Source organism: Pan troglodytes, chromosome 20 (assembly GCF_028858775.2).
Source record: "Pan troglodytes isolate AG18354 chromosome 20, NHGRI_mPanTro3-v2.0_pri, whole genome shotgun sequence".
In the NCBI taxonomy this organism is placed as follows: Eukaryota; Metazoa; Chordata; class Mammalia; order Primates; family Hominidae; genus Pan; species Pan troglodytes.
Window position 1 is genome coordinate 5,177,445 of NC_072418.2, and position 18,204 is coordinate 5,195,648.

Genomic DNA, 18,204 nt, shown 5'->3' on the forward strand with positions numbered 1-18,204 from the left:
GCCGCCAGTGCTGGGATTACGGGTGCGAGCCACCGCGCTGGGGTTACGGGTGCCAGCCGCCCGTGCTGGGGTTACGGGTGCGAGCCGCTGTGCTCGTATTACGGGTGTGAGCCACCGTGCTGGTATTACGGGTGTGAGCCATTGTGTTGGGATTACGGGTGTGAGCCGCCCTTGCTGGGATTACGGGCGCGAGCCACCGCACTGGGGTTACGGGTGCCAGCCGCCCGTGCTGGGGTTACGGGTGTGAGCCGCCGTGCTGGGGTTATGGGTGTGAACCACTGCGCCTGGCCTTTATTTCAGCATTCTGTTTCAGTGTTTCACATTGGCCACTTAGCTAGATCCGTTTGTCTTCTGCACTACTGTGCTGATCCAGAGTATATGCTAAGACAAAGTGCTTTGGAGGTAAAGTTTAAAAAATACAAGGGCTTCAAAATAGTACTAGTAATTTGATCCATTCACAAAAGGACAAAGGCTGGACGGAGACATGACGAAATGAATCATTTACGTGATGATTGGGGTGTTCCCATTATGTGTGATTTTGTGTCTTTCGCCGTTTCATTTTGTATTGCTATAATCATTTTGACAATGAATACAAATCAAATAGCACCCAAAATCGTGAAGGATACGGAACCTCATTGATGAGTCAGGATAGACTGTGGGTACCTAGATGGTAGAGACATAGCATAGCAGACTTTGGGACACAGAGGGTGGAATGACCTTTGGTGGCCTGGGAAAAGTCCCGCCTGTGAGATGTCCCTAGCAAAATCGAGACCAGGAGTGCTGATGTGCATTATCATCATGAACACGTATTGGATGCTTACTGTATACCGAGCACCAGCCAAGTACTTCCATGTGGTTCTTCATTTAGCCCTCACGACCCCATGAGATAATCACTATTCACATTCCGTTTTACAGAAGACAAAACGGAAATAATTTGCTCAAGGTCACACAATTAGAAAGGAGTAGAATCTGGGCTGGGCACAGTGGCTCACACCTGTGATCCCAGCACTTTGAGAGGCTGAGGTGGGTGGATCACTTGAGGTCAGGAGTTCGAGACCAGCCTGGCCAACATGGTGAAGCCCCATCTCTACCAAAAAATACAAAAATTAGGGAGGCCGAGATGGGCAGATCACCTGAGGTCAGGAGTTCGAGACCAGCCTGACCAACATGGAGAAACCGCATCTCTACTAAACATACAAAAATAGCCGGCGTGGTGGTGCATGCCCGTAATCCCAGCTACTCGGAGGCTGAGGCAGGAGAATCGCTTGAACCCGGGAGGTGGAGGTTGCTGTGAGCCAGGACAGTACCATTACACTCCAGCTCTGGGCAACAAGAGTGAAACTGTCTCAAAAAAAAAAAAAAAAAAAAAAAAAAAAAATCTGGGCGTCGTGGTGCACGCCTCTAGGCCCAGCTATTCAGGAGGCTGTGGCATGAGAATAGCTGAGGTTTCAGTGAGCCGAGATGGTGCCATTGCACTCTAGCCTGGGTGACAGTGAGACTCTGTCTCAAAAAAAAAAAAAAAAAGTAGTGGACTCTGGATTTGACCTTGAGCACCCTGTACAAAGCCACACCTCATTTGCCAGGCCACCAAGCAGGGGAACTGTTTTCCAGATGTTCTCTTGGAAAGCTGGGTGTAGTGGCTCACAACTGCAATCCCAGTATTTTGGGAGCCTGAGGTGGGAGGATCACTTGAGCCCAGGTGTTCAAAACCAGCCTGGGCAACATTGACCCTGTTTCTGCAAAAAATACAAACATTAGCCAGGCATGGTGGCTCACGCCTGTAGTCCCAGCTACTCTGGGGGCTGAGGTGGAAGGACCGCTTGAGCCCAGGAGGCTGAGGCTGCAGTGAGCTATGAGCACACCACCGCACTGCAGCCTGAGTGACAAGGCAAGACCCTGTCTCAAAAAAATTTTACAAATTTTCTCTTAGGACTCATCTAACTTTCCTGTGAATGTTCCCTTTTTCCTTGAGCTAGTGAGGGAGGTTGCCCGTCAGATCTCCTTTCACCCAAATGGAACATGTTGCTTTTCCTTAGAGATCCTTGATCCATGGTCAGTCTAGACCCTGTTGGGTTGATGAGTAAGTTTCTTTAGGGGCTCTGTGAACAACTTTGAACTGGATGCAAAGTGTGTGCTGGTGCATTGATGTGTTTTTTGGGGAAAGCATCTGTAGCTTTCAGCATATTCTTGAGAAGGGTTGACTTAGAAGTCTCCTGACTGTACTGTTTTCAGTCTTGTTATCTCCCTCCAGCAATTATATTTTATTTTTTGAGATGGAGTCTCACTGTGTTGCCCAGGCTGCAGTGCAATGGTGAGATTTCGGCTCACTGCAACCTCTGCCTCTGGGTTCAAGCGATTCTCCTGCCTCAGCTCCTAAGCAGCTGGGACTACAGGCATGCGCCACCACGCCCGGCTAATTTTTTTTGTATTTTTATTAGAGATGGGGGTTTTACCATGTTGGCCAGGCTGGTCTCAAACTCCTCACCTCAGGTTATCCATCCACCTCAGCCTCCCAAAGTGCTGGGATTAGAGGCGTGAGCCACCGAGCCCGGGCACACTATTTTTAACTGGAAGCTGCTTTCCTATGTCAGTCCTCTAAACATTAACTTTTATAAAAGTGTGTAAAAGCTTCCTAGGAAAGATAAAAATAAATTTAAAAAATTGTTTCTAAATGAAATGTCAATATCAGAGTTTGAACAACCACTTAAGCTATGGAGTTTTCTGAAATGAATAACCATGAACTGCATTTGGTTTTCAGCCCCTGTCTATTAAGTGTATTCAGTGTTTTCAGGCCTATCACAATCGTTTTTCCTTTTTTAAAAAAAAATTGAAGGCTGGGTGTGGTGGCTCACACCTGTAATCCCAGCACTTTGCAAGTCCGAGGCGGGTGGATCACCTGAGGTCAAGAGTTTGAGACCAGCCTGGCCAATATGGTGAAACCTCATCTCTACTAAAAAAATAAAAATTAGTATGCCGGGCATGGTGGCTCACACCTGTAATCCCAGCACTTTGGGAGGCCGAGGCGGGTGGATCACATAAGGTTGGGAGTTCGAGACCAGCCCGACCACCACGGAGAAACCCCGTCTCTACTAAAAATACAAAATTAGCCAGGCATGATGGCAGGTGCCTGTAGTCCCAGCTACTCGGGAAGCTGAACCAGGAGAATCGCTTGAACCTGGGAGGCAGAGGTTGCAGTGAGCCGAGATCTTGCCATTGCACTCCAGCCCGGGCAACAAGAGCGAAACTGCGTCTCAAAAAAACAACAAACAAAAAAATTAGCTGGGTGTGGCGGGGCAGGTCTGTAGTCTCACCTACTCGGAAGGCTGAGGTACGATAATCACTTGAACCTGGGAGTTGGAGTTTACAGTGAGTCGGGATCCTGCCATTGCACTCCAGCCTGGGTGACAGAGCAAGACTGAAAAAACCAAAAATTTTTTAAAAAACCACTTCCCTCCTAAGGTTCAATCCAATTCATTTAAACTTTTGCGTGTTTTTCTTATATCAGTTAAAATAGGGATTCAATATCCTTAGAAATATAGCCTTTTCTGTTTTAAATATAACATCTAAAAATTGTAGTAAAATACAAATAACAAAAATGTACCATGTTCATCATTTTTAAGTCTAAAGTTCAGTGGTGTTAGATACATTCCTATTGTGCAATATTATAGACTTTTTTTTTTTTTTGAGACGGAGTCTTGCTGTGTCCCCCAGGCTGGAGTGCAGTGGAATGATCTTGACTCACTGCAGCCTCTGCCTCCGTGGGGTCAAGCGATTCTTGTTGTTGTTGTTGTTGTTTTGAGACGGAGTCTCGCTCTGTCACCCAGGCTGGAGTGGTGGAGTGCAGTGGCACGATCTCAGCTCACTGCAACCTCTGCCTCCCGGGTTCACGCCATTCTCCCATCTCAGCCTCCTGAGTAGCTGGGACTACAGGCGCCCGCCACCATGCCTGGCTAATTTTTTTGTATTTTTTAGTAGAGACAGGGTTTCACCGTGTTAGCCAGGATGGTCTCGATCTCCTGACTTCGTGATCCGCCCACCTCGGCCTCCCAAAGTGCTGGGATTACAACAGGCGTGAGCCACCGTGCCCGGCCTCAAGCGATTCTCTTGCCTCAGCCTCCCTAGCTGGGATTACAGGTGCGCGCCACCACGCCCGGCTAATTTCGTATTTTTAGTAGAGACAGGGTTTTGCCATGTTGGGCAGGCTGGTCTTGAACTCCTGACCTCAGGTGATCCGCCCGCCTCGGCCTCCCAAAGTGCTGGGATTACAAGCGTGAGCCACCGCGCCCGGCCAGCTTTTCAATCTTCCACATTGTTTGGGGATGTACTTAAAAAAATGATCTGAAAAAATTTTCCTTATAGTTTAAAATATGAACTTGAGAGTTTTTTTGTTTTTTAATATGGAGTCTCACTCTGTCGCCCAGGCTAGACTGCAGTGGGGCGATCTCGGGTCACTACAACCTCCACCTCTCGGGTTCAAGCAATTCTCCTGCCCCAGCATCCCCAGTAGCTGAGATTACAGGCGCCCGGCACCACGCCGGGCTGATTTTTGTATTTTTAGTAGAGACAGGGTTTCACCATATTGGCCACGATGGTCTCAAACTCCTGAACTCAGATGATCCGTCCACCTCGGTCTCCCAAAGTGCTGGGATTACAGGCGTGAGCCACTGCGCCCAGCCAAATGTGAGGGTTTTAATGAACATCTCATATCTTCTGGTTGATTTGAGCAAAGCTCCTGCCCCCTGCCAGGCTTCGGGTTCGGCCTCCCCAAGACCGGGTCTCCGGATCCGCAGCCCCCAGGGCGGGGGTCTCCATGGCGCCCGCAGCGCGATGACGTCACGTCTGCGGGTCCCGCCTCCACGTAGGTCTCGGCCCTACGGACCCGGCGCCCAGCCCCCGTTCGCCCTGCCAGGCCCGGGCCGCCCGTTCTCCTCCACCTCCTGTCCGGACAAGGGGTCGCCTCGTGGGGAAACTAGTCTGGAGTTCCCACGCCCGTCCCGGGGGAGGACGCGGGCGGGGCGCCCGAACTGCGGGGAGAGGGCGATTCCGCCCCGGGCTGAAACCAGTTCGCCCAGAAGCCAGTGTCCCCGCAGGGCGGGACAGCCACGCGTGTTCGCAACGCTCCCGTCACTCAGGCGGCAGGGGGTGGGCGCTAGGGAACTACCCAATCAGGACGGGCGGGGGCGGAGCCGAGACAAGTATCCAATGAGGGACGCCCAATCGGAATCCGGGTAACTGCCCAATTTACAGCGCCAGGGGACAGACTGGGGAATTCTCCAATCAGAGTCGCCGACGTTGGCAGCACTGTCCAATCAGAAGCGCGGCTTCCCGAGCTCTGTCCAATCAGGCCCCTGGGACGGGACGCCTCTGTCCTAGCCGTGAGTGCCCCGCCTGCCCCTAGCGGTCCCTGGCGTCCCGGTTCCTGTCGCGCTCACCTGCGCCGGTAGCGAAGAAATCGCCCCGGGACATGGTGAGTGTGGCGCAGGAGAGGATCCCGGTGCGGGGCAGCAGGAACCGGCGACCGCCCGAGACCGCGGCTTGGGGGGAGCTGAGGGACGCGGGGGGCGGCCCCGGCGAGGGCGGCGCAGGACGGGAGCCTGGGCCCCGACGGTCCCGCCCGGCCCCGCCTCCCGCGCTGAGGTCGCGGCTAGGGCGCTCCGAGCTCCGGGTCCCCGCCCGCCTCTGGCCCCAAGGCTGCAGAGCGGGGAGCGGCGCCCGGAGCCCGACTCCGTCCCCGTCGTCCCGGGGCCCCCGCGTCCCTGCGCTCCCGACCCCCCACGCCCCGCCCGGGGCCGCGACGCCTCTCAGCGTTTGGCTGCGGCTTCGGGACCCCCGGGCCGCGGGAGGCAGAGTCGCCCGAGACCCCGAGGTGCGGTCCAGGCTCCCCCGGGACCCGCCCTGGGGCCGACGCCGCGGTGCCTCCTGGGGTGCGGGTCCCTGGTCGGTGCCGCCTCCGCCCGCGCTCCCGCGGCTCAGCTCCTTGGAGGCCCCGCGCCTCCGGCCGCGGTCTCTGGGGGACCCTGGCTTCCTCCCGGGACAGCCCGGGAGCGGTGGGGCCTCGGCGGGGGCGGAGACGCCCCCACCTGCAAAGGCAGCCCCTGGGGCGTGCGAGGTTTCCTCCCCTGAGTCCCGGTTTTCCTTCTTGAGGACTTCTTGTCCCCTCTGACCCCAAGATGCCTGGGGTAGGTAAGGGGAAAAAAAACAAGGGTTCCTGGTCCCTGGGTTCTCACACACAAGGAAGAAAAGTAACTGAAAAGACTGGAGAAACAAGGGAGAGCGAGGACCCCAAAAGCAAACGCACGCAGACCCACAGCGGGGACGCCCGGGAGGCTGGTGCATTAGTGTCCTCGGACTGCTGTAGCAACTGACTGCAAACGAGGGGGCTAAAACCACGGAAATATATTCTTTCACGGTTCCCTAGAAAGCGTGGATTTGAGGACGTTTCTCAGATCTGTTTTGAGTACTAGCAATGGGATTCCTTGCTGAGGCAACACCTGAGTTGGGGGTGGGAGGGCGTCCGTCGTGGTAGCCTGGCCAGACTTGACCCCTCCCTGGGTTTGTCACTGTGAAAAGATTTTCATTTTTTCGAGTCAGCAGTTTTTAGTAAGTGAAACGTACATTTAATTAGTAGAAGTTGGAAGATAAAATATTTCCAGGCCGGGCGCGGTGGCTCAAGCCTGTCATCTCAGCACTGTGGGAGGCCGAGGTGAGCAGATCACTTGAGGTCAGGAGTTGGCGACCAGCCTGGCCAACATGGAGAAACCTCGTCTACTAGAAATACAAAAATTAGCTGGGCGTGGTTTAGCTGTGCCTGTAGTCCCAGCTACTCGGGAGGCTGAGGCGGGAAAATCACTTGAACGCAGAAGGCGGAGGTTGCGGTGAGCTGAGAACGCGCCACTGCACTCCAGCCTGGGTGACAGAGCGAGACTCCGTCTCAAAAAAAAAAAAAAAACTTCCAACGGGGTGAATTTCAGGAAAAAAATTAAAATCTTTGTCTTACATTCCATTTGTTAAACATTCCCTGGAGTGTGTGTAGTTTCTCAGATCTGTTATTTTCTGTTTTCTTTTATTACTATTATTTTTTTGGGAGCTCTGTTGCCCATGCTGGAGTGCACTGGTGCGATCACAGCTCACTGCAGCCTCCACCTCCTGGGCTCAAGCAATCTTCCTGCCTCAGCCTTCTGAACACAGGGACTCCAGGTGTGTGCCACCATGCCTAAGCTTTTGTATTTTTTTGTTTCTAGGGATGGGGTCTCATTTTGTTACCCAGGCTGGTCTCGAACTCCTGAGCTCAGGTGATTCTCCCTCCTCGACCAGCCTTGTTCTTTTCTTTTGAATGACAATAAATAGGATTCCAGGGCCTAGACTTCAAAATGTTACTGGGGAGAAGAGTCTCAGAGAAACAGAGAAAATCTCCTTTCCACCATAGGTGCAGAAAAATGAATACATTGCCACGAAACATGTTGCAGATAAATTATACAAATTTACCAAAATATGTTATTCTCCTTGACATGGTAGAGAATTTTTGACGGTGGATGATTCTGTTCTGCTTCCAATACTGCAGTACCCTCACCTTAATTCTATAATACATTTTTTGTTGTTCCTGAAATAGGTAGAATACAAGATATTTTTCCTGTTTAGATGACAATTTGTCCCAGCTCCATATATTAAAGTGTTTATCCTCTGCAATGCCGGCCCTGGCACTGATCAGATTTCCCCGAACACAGGGGCTGCCTCAGGGCTGTGTCCCTTTACTTTGTTTTTTTGTTTTGTTTTGAGACAGGGTCTCGCTCTATTGCCCAGGCTAGAATGCAGTGGTGCTGTCTCGGCTCATTGCAATCTCTGCCTACTGGGTTCAAGTGATTCTCCTGCCTCAGCCTCTAAAGTAGCTGGGACTGTAGGCACCTGCTACCATGCCTGCCTAATCTATCTTTCTTTTCTTTTTTTTCTTTCTCCCTCTTTCCTTTCTCTCTCTCTTTTTTTTTTTTTTTTTTTTTAAGAGGGAGTTTCACCCTTTTCGCCCAGGCTGGAGTGCAGTGGCAGGAACTTGGCTCACTGCAATCTCTGCCTCCCGTGTTCAAGCAATTCTCCTGCCTCAGCCTCCTAAGTAGCTGGGATTACAGGCATCCGCCACCACGCCCAGCTAATTTTTGTATTTTTAGTAGAAATGGGCTTTCACCACATTGGCCAGGCTGGTCTCGAACTCCTGACCTCAGTTGATCTGCCGGCCTCAGCCTCCCAAAGTGCTGGGATTACAGGCGGGAACCACTGCACCTGGCCATTTTTATGTATTTCTAGCAGATACAGGGTTTTGCCATGTTGGCCAGGCTGGTCTCGAACTCCTGACCTCAGGTGGCCTGCCTGCCTCAGCCTCCCAGAGTGCTGGGATTATAGGTGTGAACCACCATGCCCCCAACCAGGGTGTTTTAAAATTGGCGGCTGGTCACAGAGGTCCCCTGTGCCTGGCTGTGCCAAGATTTCAGACACCCAGGAGGAAAGCAGATCTTCAGGGTAAACACATTGTTGCATAAACAGTTTCAGCACAATAAGCAACTCCTCTATTGGGATGAGAACCGTCCCCAAATCCAGGCTAGCTTATGCCAGCCAAGGGCCAACTTTGCAGGCAGGACTTTCTAAGGTTAGGGGCCCTCAGGCCTTTGGGTTGGCTCTTCCTGCGTCCACCCACTAGCCCACTGCACAGGTGTCTCTCCCACAGAATTATTATGGGAGGCCCCTATGAAGTAGGAGGAGACCACACTGCAGTAATGATTTCACTTGTGCTGTTTAGGGCTCCTGGACTTAGCCAGTTAAGGTAAATTCCATTGGCTGCAATGGAATTATTATTTTTTTAATTTCCATTTTTATTTCAGATTCATGGGCACATGTGCAGGTTACAAGGGAATATTGCATGATGCTGAGATTTGGGCTTCCATTGAGCTTGTCACCCAGATAGTGGACATGGTAGCCATGAGGAAGGGTGTCAGCCCTTTCCCCCTCTGTCCCTCCATTTGGAATCCCCAGCGTCTATTGTTTCCAGTTTTATGTCCATATCTACCCAAGATTTACTTCCCACTTATAAGTAAGAACATGCCATATTTGGTTTTCTGTTTCTGCATGAGTTTGCTGAGGATAATGGCCTCCAGCTGCATCCATGTTGCTGCAAAGGACATGATTTCATTCTTTTTTATGGCTGTGTAGTATTCCATGGTATAGATGGACCACATTTTCTTTAGTGCAGTGTCTGTGGTCACCTAGGTTGATTCCATGTCTTTGCTATTGTGAATGCTGCTGCAGTGAACACACAGGTGATGTGTTTTTTGGTAGAATGATTTCTTTTCCTTTGGGTAGATGCCCAGTAGTGGGATTGCTGGGTTGAATGGTGGTTCTGTTTTTAGTTCTTTGAGAAATCTCCATACTGCTTTTCATAGAGGTTGTACTAACTTACATTCCCTCCAACCATGTATAAGCATTCCCTTTCACAGCCCTGCCAACATCTGTTATTTTTTAACTTTTTAATAACAGCCATTCTGACGGGTGTGAGATGGTATCTCATTGTGCTTTTTATTTGCATTTCTCTGATGATTAGTGGTGTTGAGCATTTTTTCATATGCTTGGACCACAAAGGTCTTAGAAAGCCAGGTGGCTTATTAAGTTTCTGTAGTATTCTCTTCCTTCCCCCGTTACTATTTTTTTACTGGAGAGAGGCACCAATTCCTGCACAGCATAACTCTGGCCAGTAAGTCAAACTTAGACCTGGCTGTCTTCCAGGGACAAGGCAGTGCCCTGAGTTCCAGGGTAAGTACAAAACAAGTCCAACCCCCTAGGGGACAGGTAGTCAGTCCCCTTGGAAACACATTGTTTGCAATGGTCGGGACACCCCAAGCAGGACTTAACATTGGTCAGGCAGTCAGGTTAGCAGGGCCCCCAGTGTGACCTCCCACTTTGGGCCTCCTGTCCTAGGGTTCTCAGTGTAGACCGAATAATTCAGTTTAGTCCTCAGTTTCAGAGGCTCTGCCCGAGGCATCATTTTCAAGCAGTTTTGCATGTCTGTGATACCAGTTCATTGACCTCTCCAGTATGGACGACACCTGGAGGTGTCCTTTGTGGAAAGTTCAAGAACTGGGGCCACTTGCTGCTGTCTCAGGGTTGTCGGGTGTGATCAGAGGCTTAGCAGCCACCCTGAATTCAGAGCACTCACAGCTGCATGCGACACTTCCTTCAGGAAGAGGGGAGCGTTTCGGTCACAGCTCTGAATCAGACAGTTCCATCCAAGATCAAGCCAGTCCTTCACTGTGGGCAACTGAGTGAGCCACATGGACCAGCCAGCACCCCTGATGTTTTTCGTAGTTCAGGGCCTTACCCGGGAGTGTCTAACTCTGCAGTGTTTCCTGAATTAGAGTCCTGTTCATTGAGCCTAGCCCTGCTGTCAGGTCAGCGTAGTGAAGGCTGAGTTAGCAGCGGACATAGTGAGGATGAATTAGCAGTGGGCAGTGTCAGGTTTTAGCTTACAGTCAAGTCCACGCCGTTGGGATCTGAGTTCAGAATTCCATAAAACACTGAAGGCTTTGCTTCTGCAGCAGTAAAGCTAGGTATTGCCGGGTTGGACAGCTGTGTTCCAAGATCAAGGTGCAAGCAAGAGTTTCCTAAGCGCTTTTGGTCTCGTGAATCTTAGAGTCCAAATTGACAGTTAAAAATATGCACATGTGGTTTGAAAACCATCAACTCTTGAGGTTGTCAGAAATAGGTTTTCATAAGAGCGCATTAACAAACTAGAAACTACTACTTCACATTCCAAAAGTGTATCTCCACTTAGAGATTGCCTCTCTTTTCATTTGTTTCCCTTTTCCCTGAACCTCCAATAGGAAAAATGATAGTAGAAATCAGTTGTGGAGACCTAATCTTAATACTTAGAGTTTAAATTCCAATCCATGCACCAGGGGCAAAGAGCAAAGAAGTTGTGTCTGTCACTTAAAAAAACAAAACAAAAAACTGATTGAGATGATCCCTGTAGTGCTTTTAAAGTGACAAATATTTTACCATTTTCTCTCATTTTTATCACACATGCCGATGCGGTAGTATTCCTCGTCTCTTAGAGCTTCTGGTAGCCCCAGGTGTTCCTTTGCTTGTGGCACCATAATTCAGTCTCTCCCTCCATCTTCCACGTGGCCACCTTCCGTGTGTGTTTCTGTCTTCATGTGACATTTTCCTCTTATAAAGACACCAGTCAGGGGAGGGGGGAGGGATAGCGTTTGGAGATATACCTAATGTTAAATAACGAGTTACTGGGTACGGCACACCAACATGGCACATATATACGTATGTAACTAACCTGCACATTGTGCACATGTACCCTAAAACTTAAAGTATAATAAGAAAAAATGGTTAAGATGGTAAGTTGTATGCTATATGTATTTACCACAGTTTAAAAATTGGAGGAAAAATCCTTGGAATATAGTAGATGCAGGTTCAAATCCTGCCTTCAGCATTTATTAGCTGAACTGATGCTAATAAAGTTACTTAATCTGAAAAAAATTTTTAAAAAAATAAAAAATAAAGACACTAGTCATATTGGAGTAGGGCCCATTGGATTAGATGATGTCATTTTACTTGATTACATCTGCAAGGATCCTATTTACAAATAAGGTTATAGTCACAGGTACCAGGAATTAGGACACGGACATATCTTTCTGGGGGACCACGTCACAAGAAACCGCTGGCAGTTCAGCATTTACAGGGATAGCATTATGCTAGCAGGGAAGACCATGGCTGGTCAGGAGGTAAACCAAGGGGAAGCAGGGAACACTCCAGCCTTTTTTTTAACCAGCAGCAGGTTTTAAAAAAGCACGGAGTGTCCCCTGCTTCCCCAGGGTTTACCTAAAATTGTGCTCCAGCCTTGGTAATTAACTTTCTTTTCCCTCCCAATGCAACACAAACTTTTACCATTTTCCTCACCCAAAGCTTACCTTTCAGAACATGGGGGCCCTTTCTCCTACCTGGAGAAGAAAACAAAAACCAAACGCTGCTCTTTGTTTTCTTTTCTTTTTTTTTTTTTTTTTTTTTTTTTTTTTGAGCTGGAGTCTAGCTCTGTCGCCCAGGCTGGAGTGCAGTGGTGCCATCTCTGCTCACTACAAGCTCCGCCTCCCGGGTTCACACCATTCTCCTGCCTCAGCCTCCCGAGTAGTTGGGACTACAGGCGCCCACCACCACGCCCGGCTAATTTTTTGTATTTTTAGTAGAGACGGGGTTTCACCGTGTTAGCCAGGATGGTCTCAATCTCCTGACCTCGTGATCCACCTGCCTTGGCCTCCCAAAGTGCTGGGATTACAGGCGTGAGCCACTGCACCCGGCCACCCAGGATTTTTTTTAGATGAAGTCTTACTGTGTTTCTCAGGCTGTAGTGCAGTGGCACGATCTTGGCTCACTGTCACCTCCACCTCCCGGGTTCAAGCTATTCTCGTGCCTCAGCCTCCCAAATAGCTGGGATTACAGGCACGTGCCACCACACCCGGCTAATTTTGTATTTTTAGTAGAGATGGGGTTTCACCATGTTGGCCAGGCTGGTCTCAAACTCCTGACCTCAAGTGATCCGCCTGCCTCAGCCTCCCAAAGTGCTGGGGTGACAGGGGGGAGCCACTGCGTCTGGCCAGTACCCAGGATTTTTATTGCTGGCTGATCACATAAGCATCCCCTGCCTGGTAGGTACACAGATTCCATTTCCAGAAGGAAAGCAGCTGTTCAGCATTAACAGTGGTGTTTGCACCATGAGTAATCTGAATTAGGGTGGGGTGAACCTTCCCAAAACCCAAGTTCCCAGACACCAGCTAAGGGCAGCATTGCCAGAAAGCCTTTCTAAGGATAGAGTCTAAGGCCCGCAATGTTAACTTCTTTCGGCATATGGGAACTTTATTGTTAAAGAAACACTGCAAATACACTGCACTATGAGCAATTAAGGCTGACCCAGGGAGCTCATATTGTCCCCTGTGCCAGTAGGAGGGTCCTGTAGATACTCTGCAGCTCTGTGAATAGGACTGTTCTAGCATCAGAATTGCTGTGTGACAGTATTTTGTCTGTCTCCTGCTCATAGACGGAAAGGAGTTGATCTTTCTCAGCAGGTTTGAAGGAACCATGCATCTCGGGGGTTCCATGCACCTGTGCCCAATATGCAATATGGAAATAATGAGAAATCGAGAGTGCAGCCTCTAGAGTGGTATGTGGGGAATCACTTCCTCCTGGAATTTGAGACACAGAATTTTCTAGGAAGGCACTATTGAGTCCTTTATGTCTTTTATAACCATTGAAAATTCGTAGTTAAATGGTTTGGACTTCAGTTAACTCCTTTGCAAAGTGGGACTCTTAACTTTATCCTTAAGGTTAGCAATAATACTTTTTTTTTTTTTTTTCTGAGACTGAGTCCTGCCCTATCACCCAGGCTGGAGTGCAGTGGCATGATCTTGACACACTGCAACCTCTGCCACCCGGGTTCAAGCAATTTTCGTGCCTCAGCCTCCCAAGTAGCTGGGACTACAGGCGTGCACCACCATGCCTGGCTAATTTTTTTTTTTTTTTTTTTTTTTTCAGTAGAGATGAGGTTTCACCATGTTGGCCAGGCTGGTTTTGAACTCCTGACCTCAAATGATCTGCCTGCCGCGGCCTCCCAAAGTGCTGGGGTTACAGGCATGAGCCACCACACTTGGCCCAAGAATACTTTCTTTTGGCTCTGGTGAAAAGAGCTGTTTTGGCATTGTGTGCACCTCGCTCTGTGTATACTTAGTGAGTGTGCATGTGTGTACAAGAGAGAGCCAGCGTGTGAGAGAGAGACAACCCAGAGTTAATTGTTGGGCTTCCGTCACTGAGGCTCGAAGTATAGGGAATGTGTGGAGGTCTACGTTCTCCTGTCTTTTTCCTCTTTCCTAAGGTCTAATTTCTCAATAACTTCTAGTTTCCAAGTTAAAATCAATACTTCTCAAAAGAATGTTTTCATTCAGCCAGTTGGACCAGGAGTTCTTTAAGACGCTATGGCTACCTGGCCCTTATGAAGGAAATAGAAGGGAATGTTCCCAATCCTTCAGTGTTTTTATCCCGTAAAACTTCAGTTTTGACGCTGTGCTTTGTGTAGTGCCGAACGATGGTGTGTGCAGCAGGGGAGGAGCTAAGACGGTTTGTGTGACAAGGGACTGATGGTCTTAAAATACAAGTATTTGTTTCACTTATATAGCATTTGTTTGATATCTCCAATGTGGTCTGAATCCTTTTGATAGAGAATAATGTCTTCAGTTGGTCCCAGTAAAAGTATAGAGAGAAATTCAGTGTGTTAATGGTCCTGTTGAAATCTATGAGGAAGTGAGTGTAGAGTAGACAGGAAGGAAGAGGTGTGACAACTGAGTCACAGGGTAGATGTCAGGGGACCACAGAATCTTGTTTGAACTACATACGAATTGAGTCCAATGCTCCTGGGCTCTCGGTCTCAACCATCCTCCCATAAATATGTTGAATTGTTTTAGGACTCAGTGGTCTTTGAGGATGTGGCTGTGGACTTCACCCCGGAGGAGTGGGCTTTGCTGGATTCTGCTCAGAGGGACCTCTACAGAGATGTGATGCTGGAGACCTTCCGGAACCTGGCCTCAGTAGGTGAGGATGGCATCATTCCTTCCTTCACGTAGTTATTGAGAGAACAAGTATTTCTTACATATCAGACCTGTTCCAAGGCTTGGAATGTGGAAAGGGAATAAATTGGTAAATAAGACAGACATAGTCACAGCTATTGTAGAGCTAGAATGTAATGTTTTTCCATGAGAATGAGAATCTGTATTTCAGCTTTTTCTTTTTGTAGAGAAAGCTCCCTTCATGTCCTCATTGTGGATATAGCTTGATAGGCCTAGTGAAATTTGTTTGTGCAAGCCAGTGAAAATTTGATTTTTTTTTTTTTTTTGAGATGGAGTCTCACTATGTCACCCAGGCTGGAGTGCAGTGGTGTGATCTCGACTCACTGCAACCTCTGCCTCCCGGGTTCAAGCAGTTATCTGCCTCAGGCGCCCAAGTAGCTGGGATTACAGGCGAGCGCCACCATGCCTGGCCAATTTTTGTGTTTTTAGTAGAGACGGGGTTTCACCATGTCAGCCAGGCTGCTCTTGAACTCCTGACGTTGTGATCCACCCGCCTCAGCCTCCCAAAGTGCTGGGATTACAGGCATGAGCCACCGCGCCTGGCCATGATTTTTTTTTTTAAATAATTTTTCTATGCTTACTAATACTGTGTTTATTGAGTTGCTTACCTTTTTGACCATTTTGTGTTTAATGAAGTCCTGAGATAGCTAAACTCCTCAGTGTCGTTTTCCGCTAACAAGTGCCTTCTTATATGATTTGTTTACTTTTTGGTTTCAGATGATGAAACTCAATTTAAGGCCAGTGGGTCAGTTTCTCAGCAGGATATTTATGGAGAGAAAATACCCAAGGAATCTAAAATAGCCACGTTCACCAGAAATGTTTCCTGGGCCTCTGTTTTAGGAAAAATTTGGGACAGTCTTAGCATCGAAGATCAAACCACAAACCAGGGGAGAAATCTCAGGTGAGTTGCACTCGCAAGAGAACATAGTATTTCAGGAGAGAATCTTAGTCTGTCATTAAACTTTAAAAAAGCAAGCAAACAGAAAACTCATCCAAGCCTAGCTCCAATTTGTTTAATCCGCAGAATTTTTACAAAAAAATATTTCTTTAAATGTGACATAGACAGTGAGTGACATTAGAAACATAATTCAGATGGAAACCATTATCAAGAAACCCTAGGCCAGGTACGGTGGCTCACACCTGTAATCCTAGCACTTTGGAAGGCTGAAGTGGGCAGATCACCTGAGGACAGGAGTTCGAGACCAGCCTGGCCAACATGGTGAAACCCTGTCTCTACTAAAAATACAAACATTAGCAGGGCATGGTGCCGCAGGCCTGTAATCCCAGCTACTCGGGAGGCTGAGGCAGAATTGCATGAACCCAGGAGGCAGAGGTTGCAGTGAGCTAAGACTGCACCACTGCACTCCAGCCTGGGTAACAGAGTAAGACTCTGTCTCAAAAAAAAAAAAAAAAGAAAGAAAGAAAAAGAAACCCTATACATAAGAAACACTGTTTTAATAATGGCAGTGGTCAAACCATCTTCCAGGGCATTCAGTTTATTTCATTTTCAGACAGTTCACATGGGGTGAAAAACCTATGCTTTCACTGAAAATGGTTAAGATGCAGTCCTAATCCTAGTAAATACTAACAAATCATTACTAATCAAACCAATAACATGCTTCTCATTTTTAGTAGAAATCATGTGTTGGAGAGACTCTGTGAAAGTAATGATCAATGTGGAGAAGCCCTCAGCCAGATTCCACATCTTAATCTGTACAAGAAAATTCCACCTGGAGTAAAACAGTATGAATACAACACGTACGGAAAAGTCTTCATGCTTCGCCGCACATCCCTCAAGAGTCCCATCACAGTTCACACTGGACACAAACCGTATCAGTGCCAGGAATGTGGGCAGGCCTACAGTTGTCATTCACACCTAAGAATGCATGTGAGAACCCACAATGGAGAGAGACCCTATGTGTGTAAATTATGTGGGAAAACCTTTCCTCGTACTTCCTCCCTCAATCGGCATGTAAGGATTCACACTGCTGAGAAAACCTACGAATGTAAGCAATGTGGGAAAGCCTTTATTGACTTCTCAAGTCTTACTAGTCATCTCAGAAGTCACACCGGAGAGAAGCCATATAAGTGTAAGGAATGTGGGAAAGCTTTCAGTTATTCCTCAACGTTTCGAAGACACACAATAACACACACTGGTGAGAAGCCATATAAATGTAAGGAATGTGCGGAAGCCTTTAGTTATTCCTCAACTTTTCGAAGACATATGATTTCACACACTGGAGAGAAGCCACATAAATGTAAAGAATGTGGGGAGGCCTTCAGTTATTCTTCGGCTTTTCGAAGACACATGATAACACACACTGGAGAGAAACCCTACGAATGCAAACAATGTGGGAAAACCTTCATTTATCTCCAGTCCTTTCGAAGACATGAAAGGATTCACACTGGAGAGAAACCCTACGAATGCAAACAGTGTGGGAAGACCTTCATTTATCCCCAGTCCTTTCGAAGACATGAAAGGACTCATGGTGGAGAGAAACCCTATGAATGCAACCAGTGCGGGAAAGCATTCAGTCACCCGTCCTCCTTTCGAGGACACATGAGGGTGCACACTGGAGAGAAACCCTATGAGTGCAAGCAGTGTGGGAAAACTTTCAATTGGCCCATATCTTTACGAAAACATATGAGAACACATACTAGAGAGAAACCCTATGAATGTAAGCAGTGTGGGAAAGCCTTCAGCTTGTCTGCTTGCTTTCGAGAACATGTGAGAATGCACCCTGAAGACAAATCCTATGAATGCAAGCTATGTGGGAAAGCTTTCTATTGCCACATATCCTTACAAAAACATATGAGAAGGCATACCGCAGAGAAACTCTATGAATGCAAGCAGTGTGGGAAAGCTTTCAGTTGGCCTGAACTTTTGCAACAACATGTGAGAACGCACACTGTAGAGAAGCCCTATGAATGTAAGGAATGTGGGAAGGTCTTCAAATGGCCATCATCTTTACCAATACATATGAGACTGCACACTGGAGAGAAACCTTATCAGTGTAAGCATTGTGGGAAAGCATTCAATTGTTCCTCATCCTTAAGACGACATGTGAGAATACACACTACAGAAAAACAGTATAAGTGTAATGTAGGACATCCTCCTGCAAATGAATTCATGTGCAGTGTTTCAGAAAAGTCACACCAGGAGAGAGAGCTGATCAAAGTTGTAAATATGGTGTTGCCTTTATGAGTTCCTTATCCTGAAAGTGGACACTCAAGGAGTGTGTCTGTAGTTCATTTGCAAATAAACATTTAGTTGAAAAATAATTCTCCAAATACTCTCAGCTATCCTACATGAATTTGAACAGGTAGTTTCTTACAATTCAGTAAATAAAACTTTCATCTTAGAGTGTTTTGGATGATTTGAAGTGTATTTTTAATATGCAAGTAGGTTCAAGTTTTATTTAATTTCTTAAATTGTAACTGACTTAGTGTGGCAGGTATTGGATATTACGTATCTATTATATTTTCCACCTTTCTTACTGGGAGTATTTTTATTGTTTGGCCAGAGGAGCCTTATTCCATTTTT

At 47.8% G+C, this 18,204-nt stretch overlaps 1 protein-coding gene across 4 annotated transcripts; it reads left to right on the forward strand.

The window, feature by feature from the left end:
• The first annotated feature begins 5,342 nt into the window (after positions 1 to 5,342).
• ZNF555 (zinc finger protein 555) lies at positions 5,343 to 18,022 on the forward strand. 4 transcript variants are annotated; one of them, XM_009434330.5, is made up of 4 exons: positions 5,343 to 5,467; positions 14,499 to 14,625; positions 15,378 to 15,561; positions 16,293 to 18,022. In XM_009434330.5, the coding sequence occupies exons 1-4, from the start codon at positions 5,465 to 5,467 to the stop codon at positions 17,863 to 17,865; spliced, it is 1,887 nt and encodes a 628-aa protein (XP_009432605.1). In that variant the 5' UTR covers positions 5,343 to 5,464; the 3' UTR covers positions 17,866 to 18,022.
• Positions 18,023 to 18,204: the final 182 nt, after the last annotated feature.